The sequence below is a fragment of the Protopterus annectens genome, chromosome 6.part0 (genome assembly GCF_019279795.1).
Source record: "Protopterus annectens isolate FY-2018-M chromosome 6.part0, PAN1.0, whole genome shotgun sequence".
Taxonomy (NCBI): Eukaryota; Metazoa; Chordata; order Ceratodontiformes; family Protopteridae; genus Protopterus; species Protopterus annectens.
Window position 1 is genome coordinate 839019066 of NC_056737.1, and position 24426 is coordinate 839043491.

The 24426-nt window shown below is 44.6% G+C and overlaps 1 protein-coding gene across 1 annotated transcript in view; it reads right to left on the minus strand.

Moving 5' to 3' along the window:
- The window catches only part of MARK3 (microtubule affinity regulating kinase 3), a gene marked incomplete in the record, with an annotated part of 2430063 nt that overhangs the window by 1188721 nt on the left and 1216916 nt on the right, over window positions 1-24426 (minus strand). Inside the window, 1 exon segment of the mRNA XM_044074521.1 lies at window positions 24142-24198. Coding sequence (XP_043930456.1) covers window positions 24142-24198 — 57 coding nt within the window.

Here is a 24426-nt window from a genome sequence, read left to right on the forward strand (position 1 = left end):
ACGCTTCCCGTACTGGTCCATAGTCCTAGACTCCTTGTTAGGAGGACGGACGGTGGAAGAAGTCTCCGCTAATTCCTTCTGGGTGGCCGCTGCCACCTCCATGGCATCCACAGGGACTCCCCTTGGACAAAAATTCCTTACCCGGGGGGAGCAGACAGAAATTTATTGGGTCTCCTGGGAACTGGTTCCACAGAATTGGGGTTCTCCCACACCCTCCAACAAATCAAATCCAGGAGCTCATCGAAGGGTGGGGACACCCAGGAGGCTGAGGGGTGAGCACAGAAGGGCCTTCTGGAAGACCGACCTCCTCGGAGGGGGATTTGGACGGCCAGTCACCTCTGTTTCAATATCTCTAGGATGTCAGAGAAAGAAACATCCTCAGAGGATGACTTGGGAGACCCCTCCGATTCCTCGAGGTCAGTATCTGAGGTGAGAGACTCATCCTGAGTGTCTATGTGCTTCCTCTTGCACGTTTTCTTTCTAGGGGGCTCCTCATGCAAACACTCTGAGGCGCCCTCAGAAACTTGGGGACCACTCATGGGGGTATCCTGAGGCCTTGGGGCTCTGCTGTCTAAAGATAGGTGGTGATCAGAGACCCGAACCGGAGAGGTAGGGGACAGAATGACCGACCCGCATGATGTCGCTGATGATCTGGCCAGCACACTCCACATGGCCCCAAAGGCTGGCCCTCCTGAGTCCCAAGAGCGACCAGCCTCCAAGGCCACGACAGGAGTCTGGGTTCCCCGCGCCGACGCACCGAGAGGGAGACTAGGAAAGTACAGTTTTGTACCAACCATAAATGTAGATGTTTGAGTGTTCATCCTGCTGCAGTCATCACACTTGGGTTTTCCTGCCGTCAGGCGGTCCCGCAGTCTGCCCGAATTCCAAAGTCTTGGTTCGGCATCGGTTGCTGTCGCTTCTTCCCTGACATCAGTGCGCCAGGGGTATACAAGAGGCATCAGATGCCATTTTCTTAAGTTTTTCTTGCCCCAGATGTTAAACAAATACATATAGCTATATAAAAATAAAACAATACCCTTAGGCACAAGCAAATACACCACAGAGGTAGCATAGGATAGAGTGGTAGAGCAGCAGGGTGAACACTCGAACATCTACATTTATGGTAGGTACAAAACTGTACTATGTTCATCGTGTTACCCTGCTGCAGTCATCACACTTGGGTTGAATCCCAAAGCTAAGGACGGGAGGTGGAGTCAAACAGGGTTAGAAGAAGCTAGTAAGCCCTGCAAAACTGCAGTGGCAAAACCAGCTCTAGTCTTAGAGTATACAGGTAAGTGATGGTGCTTGGTGAAGGTGTGCACTGAACTCCAAGTAGCAGCTTCCAGAATATCCTTGGTTGGCACTCCCCTGAGAAAGGCTGCTGATGTAGCTGTAGCCCTGGTGGAGTGGGACCTAATGTTAGCAGGTACTGGTTTCCCATGATGTGTGTAGCAGAAACGTATGCAATGCCCTATCCATTTAGAAATGGTCTGTTTTGAGATAGTTTTTCCTTGTGATCCTGTAGCATAGGCTACAAAAAGCTGGTCAGTTTTTCTGAAAGCCTTAGTTTTATCCAAGTAGTAATGTAATTGCCTGTGAATGTCCAAAGAGTGCAGGAGTCTTTCTCCTTTGTTCTGGGGATTGGGGAAGAAGGTGGGCAAGTGAATGGTTTGGTTTAGGGACACACTGGATACCACCTTTGACAAAGGAAGGATTAGTTCATAGAGAGACTCTGTCTTGATGAAAAATGAGGAAATGTTCCACTGCCATTAGTGCCTGTAGCTCTGAGACTCTTCTAGCTGAGGTTATTGCTAGTAGTAGGGCAGTTTTCCATGAAAGAAATTTTACATCAGTTGAAAACGTTGGTTCAAAAGGGGGGGCAATGTAAGCTTTTCCAGAACAAAGTTGAGATCCCAAGTAGGTGTTGGAGCTCTCCTTGGTGGTCTTAAGTTCTTAGCCCCTCTGAGGTACTGTCTTAAGAGTGGATGTGAGAATAATGGAGGATCCGTGCTGTAATGAGCTGAAATTGCTGAGGCGTGGATCTTAATAGATGAAAAGGAAAGTCCTTTGTGTAACATCTCAGTTAAATATTGTAGAATCTGAGGGATGTTTGGGTCAAGGGGATTTAGGCCTTAAGCCTGGTTCCAGGCGCAAAATCTTTTTCCATTTGTCTGAATATGTTTTCCTGGTGCTGGGCCTCCTGAATGACATCCATAACCGCTTTGGATAAAGGTGTCGGCTGGTTGTTTAGGTAATTTGCCATGCAGCCAGGTTTAACTCATTCCCTCCAGTACAGCCCTTTGGAGTGTGTACCTTTAACTCCCTGTGGGTGTGGCTTCAGCCTTTAAAAATGAAGTTCTTACCTGAGAGTGCTAACAAAGTCATTGACAGAGGTCATATAGCAATACAGTTGTGTTTGTCATCATGTATGCTTCAAGATAAAATATTCGGATACCTTGTATGTAGCATGGTTTTGGAATTACTAATGCAAACATGAACAGGCAATATTTGACGCCTAGAGAAGCAGTAGGTGGTAACTGCAGTAACGCCTGGAGACGTCACTCGGCTGTAATAAGTTAAAGTCTTGAGCTGGCTGTGTAGAATCGGATTGTCTTGCTGAGTGAGCAGATGAGGAATTTGTGGCAAAATCCATGGTGGGCCGTGGGCCATGTTCCTTAAAATTGGATACCAATGCTGGCGTGGCCAGTCTGGTGCAACGAGCATCATTTGTGGCCTCTCTAATCTGACTTTCAGCAGTACCTTTGCTAGAAGAGGCAGTGGAGGGAAGGCATACACTGTTAATGTTTTCCAACTGAATGAGAGGGCGTCCCACTTTCCAAGCTAGTGGATGGAAGGTCCTTGTGCAAAATTTTTGAAGTTGGTGGTTGTGGGGGCTTGGAAACAGATCTATGTCTGGGCGTCCCCATTTTTGAGCTATTATTGCCAATACTTGTGGATCTAGATTCCATTTGTGTGGATCCATGATATTTCTGCTTTGGTCGTCTGCCAATGTGTTTCTTTCCTGGCAGGAATTGTGCTTATAATTGAACGTGGTAGGACAGTGCAGTGTTCCACAAGGTCATTGCTTGCCTGCATAGAGGGTAGGAATGTGTGCCCCCTTGCTTATGTACCACATGACTGTGGTATTGTCCGTCTATTATTAGTTGTCCTGGGTGTAGAAGGTCCTTGAAAGCTGTTAGGGCATTCTGTACTGCTAGCATTTCTTTCTGATTGAAATGCAGATGCCTCTGATCTGTAGTCCATTTGCCCCGAATGCACTGCCCTGCCATGTGTGCTCCCCAGGCATAATCCGATGCATCTGTTGTCATAATTTGCCTGGCTGTGGGTAAGGTGAAAGGCTGACCATTGTTGAGGTGACATGCCTGTGCCCACCATAGAAACTCCTGTTAAAGGCAGGGAATGAGTGGTATCATTGTTTCCAAGCTGTGGCTGTGCTGAGTCCATACACTTTTCAGGTACCATTTTAATTTCCTCATATGCAGTTTTGCAAACGGTATTAGTAGTATGCAAGATGCCATGAATCCCAAGGCCTGCAGAATTTTTCTTGCAGGGAGTTGGGTCTTTGTTGCCATTATTTTGAAATATTGAAACAGCTGTCGTTGCTTGTCTGGCGTGAGATAAGCCATCTGGGCCAGTGTATTCAAGCTGGCACCCAGGAATATTATGTTTTGTGAGGGCACTAGTTTTGATTTCTTTTCGTTTACTGTTTACCCTAGGCAACTTAGGTGTTTGACAAATGCCAGATGCTTTAAAAGAACGCCCTTGCTATAAGGCAGTCGTCCAAGTATGGGTATATTTGAATTCCTCTGTCTGCAGAATGCAATTACTGGTGCCAGGCATTTTGTGAAGACCCTGGCCGCAGTAGGTAAGCCAAAGGGCAGTGCAGAGAACTGATAATGCGTTGAACCTGCAATGAAGTGGAGGTATCTTCTGCAATTTTGTCTGATAGGGACATGCAGGTATGCCTCCTTGAGGTCCAAAATGACCAGCCAAGCATTCTTGCCCAGCATGGGAAGAAGCTGCTGTAGTGTTAGCATCTTGAATTTTGGTACTTGCAGATAGGTGTTCAGAATTGAAAGATCCAGAATGGGTCTCCATGCTTTGTCCTTTCTTGGGACTAGGAAGAGTCTTGAGTAAAATCCTTGTCCTTGCTCCTGTGCAGGTACCTGTTGAATGGCTCTCATGTTCATGAGAGCTGTAATTTGTTTTTGTGCCTCTGCCCATTGATTTGGTGGCAGGTTTGGCATTCCTTTGACCCTTGGTAAGGTATGAAAGTGGAATCCGTATCCTTGAGAGACACTGTTTAGAAGCCATTTGTCTTTTGTGATGATGTGCCAGTTGTCTGCAAAAAATGCTAGTTTTCCTCCCAAGGGAGTTGCCAGGAGAGATTTGCTTGGTAGTTTGAGGATAGAGTCATTGTGTTAGTCTTCAGGTAGCTTGGGGCCTGTCTTCTCCTTTCTGGGTAGCAGAACCCCATTGGCGAGGTTTGTAAGGGCCCTGTGACTGACCTCTGCCCCTTGGGCATCTGTATTTGCCCCTCTGTGATCTGTCTGAAGCTGGAAAGGACGTTTTTTGTTGGCCAATTTCTGCTGAAACGAGGGGGTTGTACCTGCAAAAAATCCTTGACCGTTTGCACAGACTTTGCCTTATCCTCCATTTTCTTTAAAACCTCTTCTGCTTTGACACCAAATACATCCTGCTGTAAAGGTGCATCCAATAATTTTGCTTTAACATGGTCAGGTAGGGTTTGTTCTTTTAACCAAGCATGTCTACGTATGACAGAGCCAGTAACAGCTGCTCTACAGGAAGCTTCCAATGAATCAAATCTGCACTGTAAAGTATGTTTGCCCACCTGTTCAGCTGCATGCAACAGATCCTGCATTTCCTTGAATTCAGGCTGTTCTGGATGTGTGCTCATTTTTTGTTTTAACTGAGACATTAGGAATTGTTGATATTTCAACATGTGAAACTGGCAATTTAATGCTCTCATAGCCAGAGCTACTGAGATGTAGCTTTTCTTTCCCCATCTATCTAGGGCTCTGGAATCCCTTTCAGAGGGCAGAGGATTTTTAGCCATGGAAGCTTTTGCTCCCTTAGGACCCTGGAAAATTGTTTCTGGGTCAGCTACAGGGCTTTTATAAAGGAATTTGTGAGTCAGGTACCCTGTAATATCGGTCTGGTTTGGCTGGAGCAGGAGGTAGAGAGTTTGGATTTAAACTAGACTACGAGTAATCATCCACAATATCTAAAACAGAAGGGATAGCAAGAGGTCTGTGCTGGGGTAGTAAAAGGAACTCTCTGAGCCTTTTCTTAGAATCTGAGTAATCCTGGCCTTCCCAGTGGAAATGTTCCCTCATAGTACGTAAAGCTTCCCCAAAAGAGTAGTCTTCAGGCGGAGATGCTGAGGGAATAGAGTCTTCAGCATCAGAATCTTCATAAGGTGGAAAAGTGTAATCTTGTTCCTCAGAAGAATCTGAGGAGAGAGAAACTTAATCAGAGGATGCATAATCCTCCTCTTGTCTTGGTCTTATCAGGAGGGGGATGGGAACCCCTGATAAGGGTAATCAAATCTTCAGCCATCTTAAGCATCTGTTTCTTAGGCATGGGGCCTTGAACTGTAGACTGATGTACAGTTTTCTTAGGTTTTAAAGGAGTTTTAAGCTTAGCATAAGATTTAATGGTGAGTGTAGTCGGTCTGAAGACACCTTCTGCAACTGAAGGTGTTTCCACTGCACCGGTGTCGGTAGATGGCTGCGTCGGCCTAGTAGACTCCGCTTGGGAATCCGCAGCTGTCTGGGATTCCAGTTCTGTGTTAGTCAGGGGGCTGCGTAGGAACCTCACTGAAAACTGGAGAACCGGCGACAAGCCCAGCTGAGACCTCTGGGTCTGGCTTATTCCTAGGCTGCCTGTCCTTATCCTTGCGTTTTTTATGAATGGCGGTCGGCTGATCCGACAGCATGATATAATTAAATTTCCTACCAAAGTAATGCCGTGCGAAGTCAAAACGGTATTTGATAGTTCGTTTATTAAACCTAGCGCAAAACCGACATCCTGTGACGTCGTGGTCTGGGCCTAGGCAAGGAATACAATAGGACTGGAAGTCCTTATGAGGTATTTGCTTCCCACATGAAATGCAATTATCTTTTTCTGACATCGGACTGAGGCAAGAAAATGTTCCACAACGGGGTACTTAGCTTTATTGAAGACTTTGGACTGAAATTCAAATCGAAAATCTCGGGTGTCGGCCGACCGGCACTTGCGAACTGATTCTGCTTCGGGCACCGCGCGGCAAGAAAGACTGAAGAAAATGGCGTTGGATGCCTCATATACCCCTGGCGCACTGACGTCAGGGAAAAAGCGACAGCAACCGATGCCGTACCAAGACTTTGGAATTTGGGCAGATTGCAGGACCACCTGACGGCAGGATAACCCAAGTGTGATAACTGCAACAGGGTAACACGAACATCAGAGAGATGTCCCGAAGCCTCTCCCTCGGGTCCGAATGAAGAATCCAGAGTCCTGAATCACGAGGACGGCACTGACGGGGTCGAGAGTAGATATCGGCACCAATAAGCCAGGAGGTGTCATCGGAACCGACCTGGAAACATCACACGGAGCCGAGCACTCCGGCTCCGAATACTGGGATGCACTTGGAGGTGGAAGTACCGAAATAGGCTGCAGGATAGGCTCCGGAGCCGACTGGGACGGAGCCGAGAACAATTTAGCCAAAACCGGTGACTAAAGGATTCTCTGCACCACCCTATCAACGTCCACATCCAATAGAGTCCTGGAGGATTTGGAGGACATGGAGGGAGATCGAGATCTCCTCTCAGGTGATACTTGCCTAACACTAGGTGATCGGCTCCGAATAGGTTCCAATCTAATTGGAGCCGTTGCCGGTTCCATCACCGAATAGGTTCCAATATAATTGGAGCAGATGCCGGTTCCATCACCGAACTTCCTGTGGCCCCGAGGACAGTGGAACAGAGGATGTCGAAGCTAATTTAGCTACTTTCTCCAGTGGCTCCGAAGAGACTCAAGGAGCCGGAGAACTCTTTCGATTTAGTGGTCCTAGGTTTAGAGCTGGAAGCAGATTCTAGACCCTCTTCGAATGAGGGTTTCAGAAGTCCCTTCAGAATTACCTTATTCTTTCTTTCCTGAATTACCCTAGGACTGAATGCATGACAGAAGCTGCAAGACTCCTGCAGATGGATTGCTCCCAGACAATAAACACATACCGAATGCCCATCGGTAATGGACATTTTACAGCCACACTGAGCATTTCTTGAAGCCTGACGGCTTGTGCTCCTTAGAATCTTTAGACATCTTAAGAAATTACCAACAATCACCAAGACAAAAAATCACAGGTACTGAACCGACTGGAAAAAAAAAATCTCAGACTACACCACACTGAGTGCGGGAAAAAAACTACCACTAACTAACAAAACAATCCTCTGATACACACACACACACGCACACAAAGGGGACTATGACTAAAACCTCTAATTTAAATGGTTTTAGACCAGTAGTATACAGGGAAGCAAGGGGACAGACTAGGTCCTCTAACTGAAATGGGCCTAGCCCATTGGAACAGCTAGTGGGATACCACAGAAACACACATTTTTTTTTTCCATAAATAACACCAAACTAGGAATAGCTATTAAAATAGCTTTTTGTTTGTAATAAATTCTCTCAAGAAGAAAAAAGGTACTTGGCCACAGCCAAGAGCGAGACCACGTCCGAGCTACATGAGCAGCAAACGAGATCTGGGGAAATAGAGCAATGCAGCATGGGATACTACCTTAGCCCAGCAACAGAAAGACTTCGAGCTAGAAAGGTTTGGCAGAGTCGGAGCCGATATTTGGCTCCGAACCCACGGGTAAGAATGTAGGCGAGACTGGACTACATAACATCGAAAATTTCAGGAGGCGGCTGTCCAGCACTTGCGAATTGCTTCTGCTTCAGACTCTGCTTGGCAAGAAAGACTTGTGTAATGGCGTCGGCTGCATGTTTTATACTCCTGACGTCATGGAAGAAGCGACAGCATCCGAGGCAGAAATTAGAAAGACTCTGGTATTCAGGCCGACTGAGGGCTACCTGCAGGCAGATAACCCAAGTGTGATGACTGCAACAGTGAAACATGAACATCCAACAGATTGCTACTGATTTGTCTCGACAAAAGCCCTTTTGCAGGTGAACCAAGATGTTTATCACAAGGAATATTTCTGAGATTCAGGAGATTCAGAAAAACATTGCTATGGTCTTGTTTCGACTTCTCGAATATCAGTTTTGCACTTTGTACATTGTCAAACCATTTGACTGTGGGTACACAAGGCTACTCGAAATATGAATAAAGACGCACTCTTTGGCAAATCTCGAACTGCTGGCTTATTAAACTGTGTACCATTGTCAGAAATCTCTGTGCGGACTACACTGGACTGCAAAACGGCACTTCAACTTAGTAATGATAGTACTGGATGCCAGATTAGGAAGTAGGTGAATCTTGAACAAATATAATTAAGAGTCGACTTAACACCAAGTGATGTTGACCATTCCATTCAAAAATGTCTGTTGCTACTGTCGACCAAGGTAGTTCAGGAATCTGGTTTAGATGGAAGTGGATCTTTCTGTTGATCTGGATTACTACTATTACATACAGAACAAGATGAAAGTACTCAATATCCTTTGACACAAGTCCAAAATACTAGTCTTCTCGCCCTTTTGGTAGAATCAGTTCCTGGGTGGCCACGATGCAAGACTGTAATGTACTCTTGTAAGGATTTTGGAACAATCACTTTTGGACTTTTCATGAGGATACCATTGTCAATCAATCTCATCTCTGTAAGGAAAATATAGTTGCAGGTCTACTGGTGAACAACACTGCTTTGACGGCCATCTTCAACTGAAAGTAGTTGAGCTTCTGAAGAAATGGATCTAAGGCTGTGTGACTTCTAAGTTCAAGATGTGTGGAAGAAAAGTTTCACACTTCCATGACTTCAAAATCAAATTGCTCATGTTCATGCTGTTCAGTGGTATTTCTGGATAAAGTATCAGCAAGATAAAAACTTTGCCTTTTGTGTAGACAAGATTGAAATTATACTTTTGCAATTTGAAAATTATGCGTTGCAATCTGGCAGGAGCTGTATGCAAAGGCTTTCTCAAAATAGCGACTGGAGGTTGATAATCTGTTTCAATTTGAACAGGTCAGCCATAAATATAATCATGAAACTTCCAACATGCAAACAATTGCCAAGAGTTCTTTATCTACGCATACCGCATCTTGGTTTGGGTTAGAGTTCTGGACAAACAGGCTACTGGACTGCTCTCTTGAATGACTGCACCAAGCCCAAATTTCAAAGCATCACAAGAAAGAGTTACTTGTTTGTAAACATCATAGTATCTGAAAGTTGGTGGACTGGCGATTTTCTGTTTCAGGACATCAAATACACTTTGGTGGTGTTCTAACCAGGACCACGATATATCGTTGCAGCATGTCAACTCTGAGTGGTGCTGAAAGTTGGCTCAACTCTGGAATGAACTTGCCTAGGTAGTTAACCATGCCAAGAAAACGTTGTAGGGCTAGAACATTATCTGGAGCTAGCATCTCAAGAATTGCTGTTTGCTTGGAAGGATCTGGTCATAAGCCTGAACTGGTTAAGTGCCCAACATGAATAACTTCTCGTAGCCTGAATTTGCACTTCTGAAGATTTAGCTTAAGATTCACTTCACGTGCTCCTTCCATAGCTTTGATGTTTCTGTCATGCTTGGCTTCACCATTACCTCCTACTAGAATATCTATAGCAGCACATGGATATCCAGAAAATAATGTTCCATGGCACACTGGAAGACTTCACTGGCAGAATTTATCCCAAATAGCATTCTCACAAATCCGTACTTGCCAAAAGGAGTACTGAAAGTGGTTAACAATGAAGATTTTCAGTCAAGCAAAATTTGCCAAAATGAACTCTTCGCATCTAAAACAGAAAAAAACAATGGCATTTGACATAAGAGCAGTGACTTCTTTGACTGTATGCCACTGGATGACTATGGCTTTTCAGTGCTTTGTTTAAATCTTGTGGATCAATACATATTCTGGTGGAGTTTTTCTTATGAGTTACTACCATGTAAGAAAATCAGTCAGTTCATCAAATGGACAAATCACACCTTGCTGCAACATTTTATCTAGCTCAGCTTTGACTCTGTTTTGCATAGCTACTGGAACTTTCCGGGCTGGTTTGACAACTGGGCTGACTTGAGGGTCTAACTTCATGGGGCACACAACTGGGAGTTTGCCTAGATCGTCTCTGAAAAAGATCAGCATAGTTACAGAAAACAGACTGGGCAAAATCAGAACAGTTGTCTTCCAAGCTTACATGGTGGATTTCCTTATTAAATAAAAGTAGTCCCATTTTCAAACTGTCTCTGAAGCCTACTAATGACTGTATGTGCCTTTTGACTATGTAAAATCGCAAGTCACAGCTGTTCCCAGAAGAGTAACATGAAAGCACTACTGAACCTTCGGTCTGAATTTCTTCACTGCAACAAGCTTCGCACACTTCGCCAACTCAAGCGTCTCACCAGCACATACTCTAGCAGATGTTTCTGCTGGCGTAACACTGCACTTTGAACAAGTGTCAACGCTGAGCTCTATGGTTCTTCCATTTATCCAAACAGTACAAAATGCTTCATTCTTTGCCCACAAATCTACTTCACTGTTTCATTAAGCAGACACACCATCAACATAAGTAGGATCACCATTTTCTAATTGATCAACTTCTCTTTGAATGTTCCCTTTTAATAAAAGAATCTGCCCTATTTGATTTACCAAACTTTTGGAAATTATTCCACTTTTTATATCTGTGGGATTGCTGACCTAAAGCTAAGCACTTTTCAGTTTTAGCCACATGATTGCCACCTCAATTATAACAGCTGACTATGAGGTTTAGGTGAGGGAACATGCTTTGAGTTTGCTGACTCATCCTTGTGCTTCACTGAGACTGTGCGTGCTCTGGAGTTTCCTAGAATGTTACAGGGTTTAACAGGGGCTGCTACAGGACTCTCAGTTGCTGCCATGTGCTGGGGCCTGTTTCTTTTAACCACGTGCTGCATCATACTGTCAAACATTAGTACTAGAAGATACTGGAAGCATGTATTTCTCATTTATAAGCATATTTGCGTGCTTTTCTGTGAGCTCATACAGCTGACAAATCTCAATGGCCTTATTCAAAGTTAAATCACTTTCACGAAGCAAAATCTTTTTCAAAGCATCATCTTTAATACCATACACAAGTCTCTTATTAACTCATCCCTTAAATCACCAAATCTGCACATTTTACCTTTGTTTCTCAAGTCAGTTATATAGGCTTTTGATCCCTTGTGTAAAATAAGTGCCTTTCCATTGAAACATTTGTTTGGGAGTTGCACATTTCTCTAAATTTATATTTTAAGCACTCGGGGGGGGGGGGGGGGCTTCCCTTGTGTCTGCCTGAACCAATATACGACTGTTTTCCCCTTCCTCTGCAAACACAGCAAGTGCATACACAAATGAACGCTCTCTTTCTATGGCTTCAGAATCAGCTAAATTAAGCAAAATAAATGCCTCTGTATGTGCATCTTATCAGAAAATTCAGCTGTAAGAAAAAATCGTACTCTTGCTCAAACACGCTATAACTGTCTGCAATATTATCAAAGATAAGTGGAGCTGGTCTACGAAATCCTTCTGCCATGCAACAAATTATAGGAAAACGCAATGCAGTCTTGGTCTACTTGTAATTATGTACAAACACGCACACACACCAGGTACTTGTAACAACATTCAAATGCATAATGAACTCTTTGCAATACTGTACTTTGCGAAATATGCTTCGAAAGGGCTGTATTTTGCCAAATAACTGCACTGTAATACAGCACAAACCTGCAAACACTTTGTAATCTTCAGATATCTCTAATAGCTTTAATTAATGTTACAAATTAGCACATAGCAAAACGTTGTTGTTTTCCTTATTTTCTACATTTGATGCGATTCAGACAATATTTCAAACATTTTTGTAACTATTTTGAATATTTTTATCAGTGTTGCACTTTTGGACATTTCATTAAACTAGAAATTAGTTTTCAGCGTTCTGAGCGCTTCATTTTATATCCGAGTAAGAAATCGTTTAAGCAAGTTTAAGTACCTGGAATTAGTTTCTAACTGGTTTTGCGAGTAGTACGTGCAGTAGGGATGATCCATTCCTCTATATTCCTCCAACATCAACAGAGTGCCTCCTGGCCTTGATTCTGGATCCCATTCTGACACCATGTCACTCGCCCTATGTTATGATTCAAGACGAAAGGGTGGCGTAGTTCATTTGTATGTTTTATTATATAGAAACATCAGGATGGATAGCAGCAACATAAAATATAAACTGTTTGACAGACCATTACATACATGCTTACATTTTAACAGCTCTCTACAAAATAGCAGTTTGGCTCACACGTGCTCAGTATTTATACAAATGTGCAAGCCTATGGAAAGCTTCTTAAAGGTATACATACTGATCTACTGAAGTTCCAGCTTGAGGCATGGAAGTAGAGGGACTAGAAACTCTAAAAGACTAGAATGTTGAAGCCAAACTGACTTTATAAACCAGTGAAGCTATCTCATGTGGAGCTTGGCTAGAGGGATCATGGGAATGGTGGAAGCCATGTAAACCCAGAGCCCTCAGAAATTCTCTGGTTGTGAGGAGAGTTAAGGCCTTGAGAGAAGGCAGGGGTGCCAGCATTGGAACAGTCTGGTTCCTGCAACCCAGAAAAAATGATGAGAAAGTCAGGAATGGCTATAGAAATTTACATTAAGCCCCAGGCTTTGAAAGACAGAAACTGTAAAGTGTAGCTGCTAAACCAAAACTGCTTGAGAAGAGGACTGAATAAGCAGGTTGTCCATATAGGGAAATACCTGTACTCCCCTTAGCCCACAGAAGACAATCATAACAGCAGGGCATTTGAAGACCCTTGGAGCAGTAGAGAGGCCTAAGCACAAAGCAGAAAACTGAAAATGTCAGGAAACAGAGAAATGTAAAAACTTCCAAAAAAAGGGATGAATAGGAATGTGTAGATATGCATCCTTAAAATCCAGGGAAACTAGAAAATGCCTGAGGAAGTAGCAGAGGAAATCAGGTTTGAAGGGATAACATCCGAAAGGAAGGGACTTCAAAAAGGTGTTTAGCTGAGAAAAATCCAGTATTGGTCTTCAGGTGACTTCTTTCCTGGGGACCAAGAACATTGAGCAAAAACCCCTGCCCCCTCTGAGGAGTTGGAACTTCTTGAATTGTTCTTTGAGCTAATAGGTCCTGAAGCATCTCTGAAAAAAAAGACAGTTGCTTCTGAAGAGGCAGAGGAATATCCACAAAGGAGTGTGAAGATATTTCCAAAACTATGAAATAATCCTGGCAAATTATGGAAAAAAAAAAAAAAACAGAAGTCTTGGGTAGCCTTTCATGAAACAGGGATAGGGAAAGATGCAGAGAGAGAAATGTGACGGAGAAGAACAGGAGAATCAGACAGCACCTGATGTGTCAGGAAAAGGAGGCCTCCGAATAGAAGGCCCCTTCTATCACCCCGCTTACCTTTGAGAGGGCAAGACGGTCTATGAACAAATGCAGGTTTACTTGGATAGCTCCTCAAGCTTGAGCATACGTGAAATAAAAATATGTTTCAATTTCTATAAGGCCTTGCCTTTTTCTTGCAAGGACTTAAACTCCGCAGCAGCAGCAACAAACAAATGCTTATTGTCCATAGGAGCATCCTTCAGTTTAACTTTGACATTAGGTAAAGACTGAAGTCTGAGCCAGGAATACCACCTCAGAACAGACCTAAAAGCAACAGCCCTAGCTGAAGCATCAGCTGCATTTAATGGAATGACAGGCCACTTGGGAGGACATCCCAAGCAAGACAAGGGTAAAGGCCTTCCCCTCAGAATCAGGAAGATCAGAAACAGCCTGACAGGCTTGAGAGAACAGCCAACACACACCTAGTCATGCATGTCTGATAATTAACAGCTCTAAATGCCAGGGTAGTAGAAATGTACACCTTCTTATACAATCTCCATGGTTCTGCTATCCTTATCAGATGGCAGAAATCTACTGGAAGCCTTATCTGAAGCCACAAACACCAAAGAAGAATCAGCAGAACACAAAACAATTTGCAGTCAACAGGCACATTATAAAACCTATCAGGTTTTTATGGAGCAGTGTGGATCAAAATCAGGAGCCTGAGGAGCAGTAGAAAAAGCATCCAGCAAGTACTGGTGAAACAGCAGAGGGCCTAAGAGACTCCATTTGCAAAAGCTTGTAGCACCTCTTCTGAAGAGACACTTGAGAGCAGTCCCATTTTAAAAATTCCAACATTCTGGAAACAGTATCACCAAATGCAATCTCCACTGGAGAAGAATCAGGACGGATACTCTTCCTTTTCCTCCTCAGAAGAATCCTGCTCCCTAGGTCTCTTGAGAGGGGTAGAAGACCGTTGGGGAGCAGGAACAGAAAAAAACACATGGAGGCTTGAGAGCCATAGGGGCATTAAACAAGCCTTGAGTGAAGTTCTGCCAGTCACTCTTAGGATCTTTGGGAGCAGCAAAATATATTTAGTTTTCTGCTTATTTTGAGTGGGATGCCGGCCTTAAAAAATGTGGAAGTTCTGACCCCAGATAGCACTAAAGTAATAGTCGGGACCTCTTCTCTAATTAAAATTTGGGAAACATCCCTAGGCCCTTCAGTAATAACCAGCCAAGGTTCCCCCTGTGCTTCCAGTGCAGATGTCTGCAAAACCTCCATGGCCAAGCATGGTGTCAGGTCCATGTTGGCCTATGAAACAGTCACAGCAGAGGAATCCGAGAATGAAACCAGACACTCCTCTGGGCTTTCAGCAGCCTTGAGAGAGACATCTGGTGGAAACGATAGAGCCGAAAAATCAGACCTAGCTTTCTTGGCCTTTTCCTTTGTAGACAGCAGGCCTGATGACCAGGAAGATCCTTTCATGGTACCTGTAAGCAAACGGTTTAAGTTACTGGTTCTCAAGATAAATTTGCTAGGGAAGAAAGCAGACTCCTCAATGTCTTAGGAACAAATCTCATAAGACATGTCTGGTGGTCCCCTGCCATAAACAAACTACAACAGAAGAAAAACAGTTGCAAAAAAAGAGTAAAATCCCATGATTGGAGGAAACCCTAATAATTGGCGACTTCAACTACCCCACCATTAACTGGGAAAACTACTCATGTACTAACTCCTTAGTCCAACGCTTTCTGGAATTCATAAACTCCAATGCCCTAGATCAACTTATCTACACCCCCACCAGGAGCAACAATATCCTAGACCTAGTCATTACCAACATGAGTGACTGGTGTTCCACACCTGAAGTCAACTCCTCATTGGTCGGATCCAACCATAAGCTAATCACCCTCGATATCCACATCCCACCCCCACCCCCCATTAAGGACACCACAGTAAGAAATTTCTACAAAGCCAACTTCATGCTTCTTAAGACAGAAGTAGTGAACTTCATGACACCCATGCAGATGGACATTACAGTTACAACTGCTGAATCCTACACAAATGCACTCTATAAGCACCTACATGAGTGCATGGATCATGCTATCCCAAACAGAACCAAGATGCTATCCTCCAAAAAAAGGAAGCCAATCTGGTGGTCCCCTGCCATAAACAAACTGTACAACAGAAGGAAGAAACTGTTGCAAAAGAGAGTAAAATCCCATGAGTGGAGGAGCTTCCTGGTCAGCCTCAGTAAGAAGCTGAGATCCCTTTAAAAGATCCTCCAAAGCTAGCTACGAAAATAAAAATACCACTAATTCCAAGGACAACCACAAAGCATTCTATAGCTATGTCAAGAATCTAAATGGCAACACCCAGATCTGCTCCAAGTTACAGCACAAAGGCATGAAAATTACAGAACCAATTGATATTGCCAACATCCTGGCAGATGGGTTCAGTGCTAACTCTACCCCCCCTCCACCCCCTAAAGGGCCCATATCTATACAGGAAGAACACAGAGTCCCTGTAATCAACAACTACGCAGGTGAAAGCTGCACTCTCTAAAGCAGAAAACACAGCATCCATGGGACCGGACAACATCCCAGGCTGCGTTTGACACGAAATTCAGAATGAACTGGCTCCCCACTTAAGCACCATGTTCAATAATAGCCTCGCATCAGGCTTTGTGCCCACTGAATGGGCACAGCAACAGTTATCCCACTCCATAAAGGGGGAGCCACCACTGATCCAGGGAACTATAGACCTATTAGCCTGACTAGCCTGGTCTGCAAAGCCATGGAACGTATCATCATGGAACTCGTAAACAAAGACATTGGTAACCTCCATACTCTGGATCCCAATCATTTTGGGTTTGTGAAAGGCAGATCATGCCTCCTGAACCTGATCGACTTCTGAGGCAGTCACCAAAGCCGTAGATGAGGGTAAAGTGGTTCACACAGCCTATCTTGACCTCACCAAGGCTTTCCACACCATCCCCCATTCTGGAATTATAGCTACACCCAATAAACTAGGCATAAATCCCTACATCACAAGATGGGTTGCCAACTGGCTCACTGACAGAACCCACACTGTAAAAGTTGCAGACTCCAAATCTGACCTCAAACCAGTGACAAGTGGAGTACCACAGGGTTCCGTCCTGGGACCGCTCCTGTTTGGTATCTACTTCGCTGAAGTACAGGCTAACACAGAAGGCCTCTGGCTAACGAAGTTTGCAGAGGACTGCAAACTAGGAGCCATAGTCAAGTCCCCAAATGATGTGAACATCCTAAAGAAGGGCCTCTCAGACAGATGCCTGGTGTCAAAGCCATGGCCTCAAGCTCAATGCCAAAAAGTGCAGTGTCATCCCCTTTGGTAAAAACTCTGTACCCATGAACTACCACATAGGCAGCAATCTACTAACACCGAATACGGGATAAGAGACCTTGGGACCCAGGCAGACAGTAGTCTCTCATTTGATAGTCACATTGCCACAGTAGTCAGGAAGTCCTTCTACGTGGCACACCATCATAAAAGGGTTCTCATCCAGGAAAAAAGAGGTCGTTGTTACTCTCTACTCATCACTCAGACCCATTACAGAGTACAACGCCCCTTTTGGAATGTACCTCAAGACATCTGCAGCAGCTGGAAGGCTACAGAAGTACCTCACAAAGAGGATTACTGGACTCAAACAAATGCCCTACACTGACCGCCTCAAAAAACTCCAGCTTTACTCTGTAGCATATCGCCTACTCAGAGGTGATCTCTGCCTAAATATGTCAAACCCAGAGCTGTTGGACATGCTACACCTAAAGAAATCCCAATCCCTCCGAGCTACACGCTCTATGGACCTAACCTTGTCACCACAATAAACAGGACATGCTGGAGGGATAGATTCCTATCCCAGAGACTTCCCATACTCTGGAACAGGCTACCCATCTATGTCAAGCAAAGTTCTTCATTAGCACTCCCAAGAAAAATCTTGATGAGTGGATGGGAAATAGGAAATACACCCCGGGGATCACTTCTGTCTCTCTGCTCGTCAGTGGCACAGGAAAATAACTTTCTTGGGTGGCGTAAGCCAGGGAACCTTGTTGGCTAGGCTTACATAGGCCCTTGGGCAGATAGCCTAGTACTTACCTATGAACTCCCTGGTCAACCTCAGTAAGAAGCAGAGATCCCTCAAAATCCTCCAAAGCTAATTATGAAAACAAAATCGCCACTGACTCTAAAGATAAAGCATTCTATATCTATGTCAAGAATCTCAATGGCAACACTCAGATCTGCTCTGAGTTACAGCACAATGGCACTAAATATACAGAACTAACTGATATTGCCAACATCCTGGCAGATAGATTTAGTGCTAACTTTATCCCCCTCTCATCCCCTAAAGGGCCCATCTCCATACCGGAAGAATGCAAAGTTCCTGTAATCACAGCTGCACAGGTAAAAAAAAAAAAACAACTCTCCAAAGCCAAGAACACAGCATCCATGGGACCTGACAACATCCCAGGCTGCATTGTACATGAACTACAGAATGAACTAGCACCCCACCCAAGTACCATGTTCAATCATAGCCTCACCTCAGGCTGTGTGCCCATTGAATGGCACACAGCGACCTTTATCCCACTCCACAAAGGGGTAGCCACCACGGACCCTGGAAACTACTGCCCCATTAGCCTGATGAGCCTGGTCTGCAAGGCTATGGAACGTATCATAGAACTTATAAACAATGACATTGGCAATCTCCAAACTCAGGACCCCACCCAGTTCGGGTTTGTAAAAGGCAGATCACATCTCCTAAACCTGATAGACTTTTTGAAGCGGTCACCAAAGCCGTAGATGAGGGTAAGGTGGTTCCACACAGCCTATATAGATCTCGCCAAGGCTTGACACTATCCCCCACTCTGGAATTATAGATAAACTCACTAAACTAGGTATAAATCCATATGTCACAAGATAGGTTGCCAACTGGCTTACTGACAGAACCCACACTGTGAAAGTAGCAGACTCCAAATCCAACTTCAGCCCAGTGACAAGTAGAGTACCACAGGGTTCAATTCTGGGTCCTCTCCTGTTTGGTATCTACTTCTCTGAAGTACAGGCTAACACAGAAGGTCTTTGGCTAATGAAGTTTGCAGATGACTGCAAACTAGGAGCCATAATCAAAACTCCAAAAGATATGGACATCCTACAAAAGGGCCTCGCTGACAGATGCCTGGTGTCAAAGCCATGGCCTCAAGCTCAATACCAAAAAGTGCATGGTCATCCCTTTTGGTAAAAAAACTCTGTACCCATGAACTAACACATAGGTGGGTAGCCTATTTAACACTGAAAGTGTGATGAGGCCTTGGGACACAGGTGGACAGTAGTCTCTCCTTTGATAATCACGTGGCACACCTCATCACAAAAGGTTTCTCATCCAGGAAAAAATGGTCATTGTTCCCCTCTACTCGTCACTCATTAGACCCTTTATATAGTACAATGTCACTTTTGGTATGTACCTCACAAGACATCTAGAACTGGAAAGGCCGCAGAAATACCTCACAAAGAGTATTACCGGCCTCAAACAGATGCCCTACGCAGACACAGTCTAAAAAAACTGCAGCTTTACTCTGTCGCATATCGCTTACTCAGGAGGCGATCTCTGCCTAACACACAAAGCTATGTCAAACCCAGAGCTTTGGACATGCTCCACTTAAAGAAATTCCAATCCCTCAGAGCTACACGCTCTAGGGACCTAAACCTTGTCACCACAATAAACAGAACATGCTGGAGGGATAGATTCCTGTCCCAGAGACTTCCCATACTCTTGAACAAACTACCTATCTATATCAAACAAAGCTCCTCATTAGCACTCAAGAAAAATCTTGATGATTGGATGGGAGATAGGAAATTCACCCCAGGGATCACTTCTGTGGCTCTGCTCGACAGTGGCACAGGAAAATAATTTTTTGGGTGACGAAAGCCAGGGTAACTTTTGGCTAGGCTTATATAGGCCCTAGAGCCAATAGCCTAGTACCTACCTATGAACATATGGCTTTGTGAAGCACCTGCACAGAACACTGCTTGTGACCGTCTTTATGGGGAGTGTCTCCCGCAGTGGCATTTCCCCTGTTCTGGATGTAACCAGATTAAAAGGCAAACAAGATAAATCAAATCAAAAACCACAAAAGGGCACTTATCTGAAAGTGGTAGGACTAGCAGACAAATGGGCATTCAGACCATCAATGACTGTTAGGGACTGGCAGAAAAGTTGTTCAGATGATGGTACGCCTGGATGTCACCTCTATGCCCTTCATTGTGCATGTGGAGCATACGTCTGAAGTACGGCGTACGCTTTACAACCAAAAGGCTTTGGTATACTGACCAAACGTCAGGCTGCCCTTCGCAGGGGATCCCTATTGTAAAGAATACTGCAACAGTGATATGGAAGGACATCTACAGCTAACAGCCTTAACCCTCTGCCCCAACTGCACACAGTTTAGTAGATATGCGAGTGACCCACAAATGGCTTGGAAAAAAAAAAGCCAATAAAAAGTAGCACATTGTAAATAAAAAAAAAAAAAAAAAAAAGTCTTGTGTGTTCCCAGAGAGGAAACACCAACATTTAAATAATCACATAAAAAGCCTACGCAGCCAATTCACCACAATGCTGCTCACAGAACCTTAGCAGTCAATGCTGCATGCACTCACTTGGAGAGTATGGAGGAATGGGCACAAAAAACCCTATGTTCTTACCACAACATTCCATCTGTGTTGTTGATCTTCACTCATTACTGATGGGTGTCAGTTCTGTCCTCGGAACCAAATCGGCCATAACAAGCTCACACCAGCCAAAAAAACTCTCGAGCTAAGCTTTTACCCATAGTGCCCCTCGCTCCATTACCTCAGATCTGGTTTGCCGCGTACTGAATCAAGACCCGTCAGGTCAACTCTCAGCAAAGTCTTTTCAAATTTGGTCTCTTAAGCCTTGCTTTTTTGTTTCATATATCTAGTTAGCCTATTGCTGGTACTCCCCTTTGCCCCCTCTAAAGTTTCTTCTCTGTTGTTGAGAGCATCTCTGTGATTTGTTTTTTCCTTTGTGGCTAAAATTGCGCTGTGACCATTGCAACAGGAAAATGCCTAATGTGGACAGCCATATGTCCTATGTCTACTGTCGCTGGGTTCCACACCTATTTGTGAAACCCCTTGTGAGATTTGTAAAGGGCAAAACGTAAAAATAAGCTTATGCTTAAAGGTCCCCTTACATCTTCCTTTCACGCAGGCCATCTCTGAGACAGAGGGCTCATCTCCTCCTACCCTTCTCTCTTCATGCTAGTCGACTGAGCCGAAAGCTAAAATTTCAAAATTGGCACAAACATCCCCAGCACCAAGGCCTCATACCACCTCTATGGTGCTATCTTTGGTTCTGGCACCTCAGCAGCCAGCTACGGCGCCATCTTCTGCACCTATTTCCCAAGCTCAGACTACGACACCAATTGCAACACTACAGACTTCCCTTTCGGCACCAAAAATGTTAATTCCAATTCTGGTCACTTCCCCCCCTACCTATACATCATGCTGGTCCCTTCGAACTCTGTGCCGAAATGTGAAATAACCCCTCTGACCAGATATTCCCCTTCGGTGGATGCAATTTTTGGCCAACAATGCAGCCCATTTCTAGAGCATCCCGACTCCCCATCAGCGATATCCACATGCTCCTCCAGGAGGCTTTCGGAACTGGACGTAGTGAGGCTTGCTGATCAGCTCCAGGTGGCCAGAGAATTTCCAATGCCTTCCAAATCCTCCCTCCCACACGGAGCATAGGATTTCTCCACTGACTCCTACGTACTTTCCTCCTTCGACATCTCTGGAAGTATGAGAGCCTTCGATACAGATGCCAACCCAGATTCCAGCTTCTTCGGTTCCATTGCTAGACCTTACCATGGCTCCAGAGTCTACCGTTTGGCCAGACTCACCCGGAGCCAGGCCATCCTAGGGATCGAGACTGGTCTATCAAGCACAGTGATCCCTAGTATATCGTGCCTGTTTTTTCCATGGTGCCATCTACTACTGTTCTGGTTGCTTTGAAGGAACTGGGTCTTATCACGGCTCCTTCCCTGGCAGTGGTTTTGGAACAGGGTTTGACCCCAGTCCCAAGGTTTTCTCTCTCTGTTCCGGGCTCGCAATCCCTCTTTGGGTGGACCTGCTTTCCAGGTGATTGAGAGAGCACTTGTCTCTGCAAGCTCCCAGCTGCTCCCTTCGGCGCTGGAAACTCATATATCTTTCCTCTGAGCCGCAGCTGACAAAGCCCACTACTCAAGAACACTGGGCATGGGAACCTCAAGACCACTCCGCAGAGTCCTCCTCAGATGTCCCTGCTGAGGTGGTACTTTGCAAGAGATCGAGCAAGAGGAAGCACACAGATTCCCCTGAAGAATCTCTCACTGAAGATAGTCTACAATAAAGGGGAAGGGTCCCCACAGTCACCCCCTGAGGATATCTCCTTTGGAGACATACTGGAAATCTTGAAGTAGCGGGGAGACTGGAAAGTCCACCACCCCTTCCTTCTTGGAGGAGTCTGTATTCTTGCAGGCTCTATTTCCTGGGTGATCCCACCTGCAGATGACCTGGTTCAGCTCATTGTGCAGCACGCCTGGAAGAGTCCCGATGCCACTGAACCTATCCCCCTTTGAGACCAGACAAACTTCTTCCTCCTCCAGGGGACAACCCACACTTGTCTAAGGGCCTACCAGTAGATGCTATGGTTGTGGTAGAATCCACCAAGAAAGAGCTTGCCAAGGAGAGCTCTACTGTCCAATCCCCCTAACAGGGAGTCCTGGGTGATAGACTAGGGGAGTGGGTGCACTCTTCAGTGACCTTTGCCATACAGTCCCTGAACTATCTGGCACATTTTACCCCGGCTTCAGAAAGACCTAATCTCAGAACTCTCAGAAATCCTAGCAGGAGCAGTTTCTGATGATGTATGTGAAAGTTGCCTCACAACTTGCCACCCTGGAATCCATCTCTAACTAGTCCATGCGGTTGATTTCTCACTCTACCAAAGGGGTGGCTAGAGCAGCAGGTACAGGCGTTGGCATGAGACATCACGCCTGAATGCGCCTATGTGATTTTGCAGATCCCTTTAAGCCTTCCTTGCCGAATGCCCCAGTAGAGGCTTCTTTTCTTTTTGGTCCCAAGGTAAAAGGCACTTTTAGCCAGGTGTGAAAATGACAGCAAGACCTTGTCTACTGTAGGCGTACGTTTTTCCACCCCCCCCAACATTCCTACTCTAGGAATCAGAGGAGTGGAAAGATGTGGTACACGAAATCCCAGGGTCCTTTCCGCGACACATGCGGCGAGTTTTCCCCATGGGGCAGAGGGGGGAACTGGAAGACACCCCTTCAGAGGCAGAGGGGGAACCACATAAATCAGGGATCCAGAGATTCTCTCTGGGCAGCCCTATCAGCTCTCCTGAAGAGCACCCCGATTGCTTACCTCTGTGGAAGCAGTCGGGGGATGATTTTCTCTCCACCACCTTGCCTGGCAAAGGATAGCCACAGATTTTTGGGTGTAGACGATAACTGCTGGAGATTATCACATCTCTTTCAGTCTTTACCCAAGACCGCTACAGCATATTCCAGACGTTCCACCCAGTCAAAGAGAAGCAGCAGCTCAAGAATCCAAAAACTGCTTCTAAAAAGAGCCACCCAAACAGCCCCACCAGACCACATAGGATCTGGATTCTACTCGAGGTTCTATTTGCTGCCAAAAAAGACAGGGGACTGGAGGCCAATTCTGGACCTCAGCATCCTAAACAAATTTGTCAAAAAAGATTCTGGATGATCACGGTTCAGTCTATACTTCCCCCCTATGAAGAAATACGATTGGATGTGCTCGACAGATCTTCAGGATGCATACTGCCACATAAAAATTGACACACACACCAGAAGATTCCTCCACTTCCGTCTGGGAGCAGAGGATGGAACAGACACCCATCAAGTAAGGAATGAATTAAGATCATCAGATCATTAACCAACTATATTATCTAGTCCCGGTGCAGCCCCTCTCTGCCATTCATTGCAAAAAATCATGCAGAAGGTTAACTTTATAGCGTTTCGAAAAATTGGATGACCTGTCTGCGGTTTTATTTGGAGCAATTTATGTGCTACAAAAATATCATACTAAGGCATTTTGAAACACTCTCCTGTTAGCTACTAAAGAAAAAAATATTTACAAAAAAATTTAACACGGACAGGTGAACAAATTAATGCTACAGATTAAGGAATATGTGCCATTAACTGAGTGAGGTTTACTTCTACACCTTTTGACTGTAAAGTACAGAGCTGGCATTTTATTTCTGCCAGGTGTAACTAACACCTAAAATTTACTGAGTTATGTAAATACTTTTCTGCCCAAATCCCTTTCAATGAAAAGGGTTTAATTCCTGAATTAAAATCAGCATAGAAATAAAACACTGCAAATTAGCCAGGTAAATAAATGGCATGGAACCATGTAAATTAGTTGGCAAATCAAAAATGTGTTGAGCTAACCAAATACTTCCAGAAAGCAGTGGACAGAAAATTCCTGCTGCTAAAATACCAGCACTCACCTTGAGATCTCTATGTACAATTCGTTTCTGATGGCAGTACTGCACCGCAGACAGTATCTGTATGAAAACAGAAACATAATCCAAGTTTAACCTTGTGGATATACTGCCAATTTTACAATACACTTAGTAAGCAACCAGTTAATTAAAAACTAATATAGAAATTAATCTGGTCAGCAGAAAAAATGATTGGTTGTGTAAAATGAAGCAGAAATCTAATTTAAAAAGTGGTTGACTTTACAAGTGTTCTCTATCATGCATCACCAGTCCTTAATGCCACTTATCTGG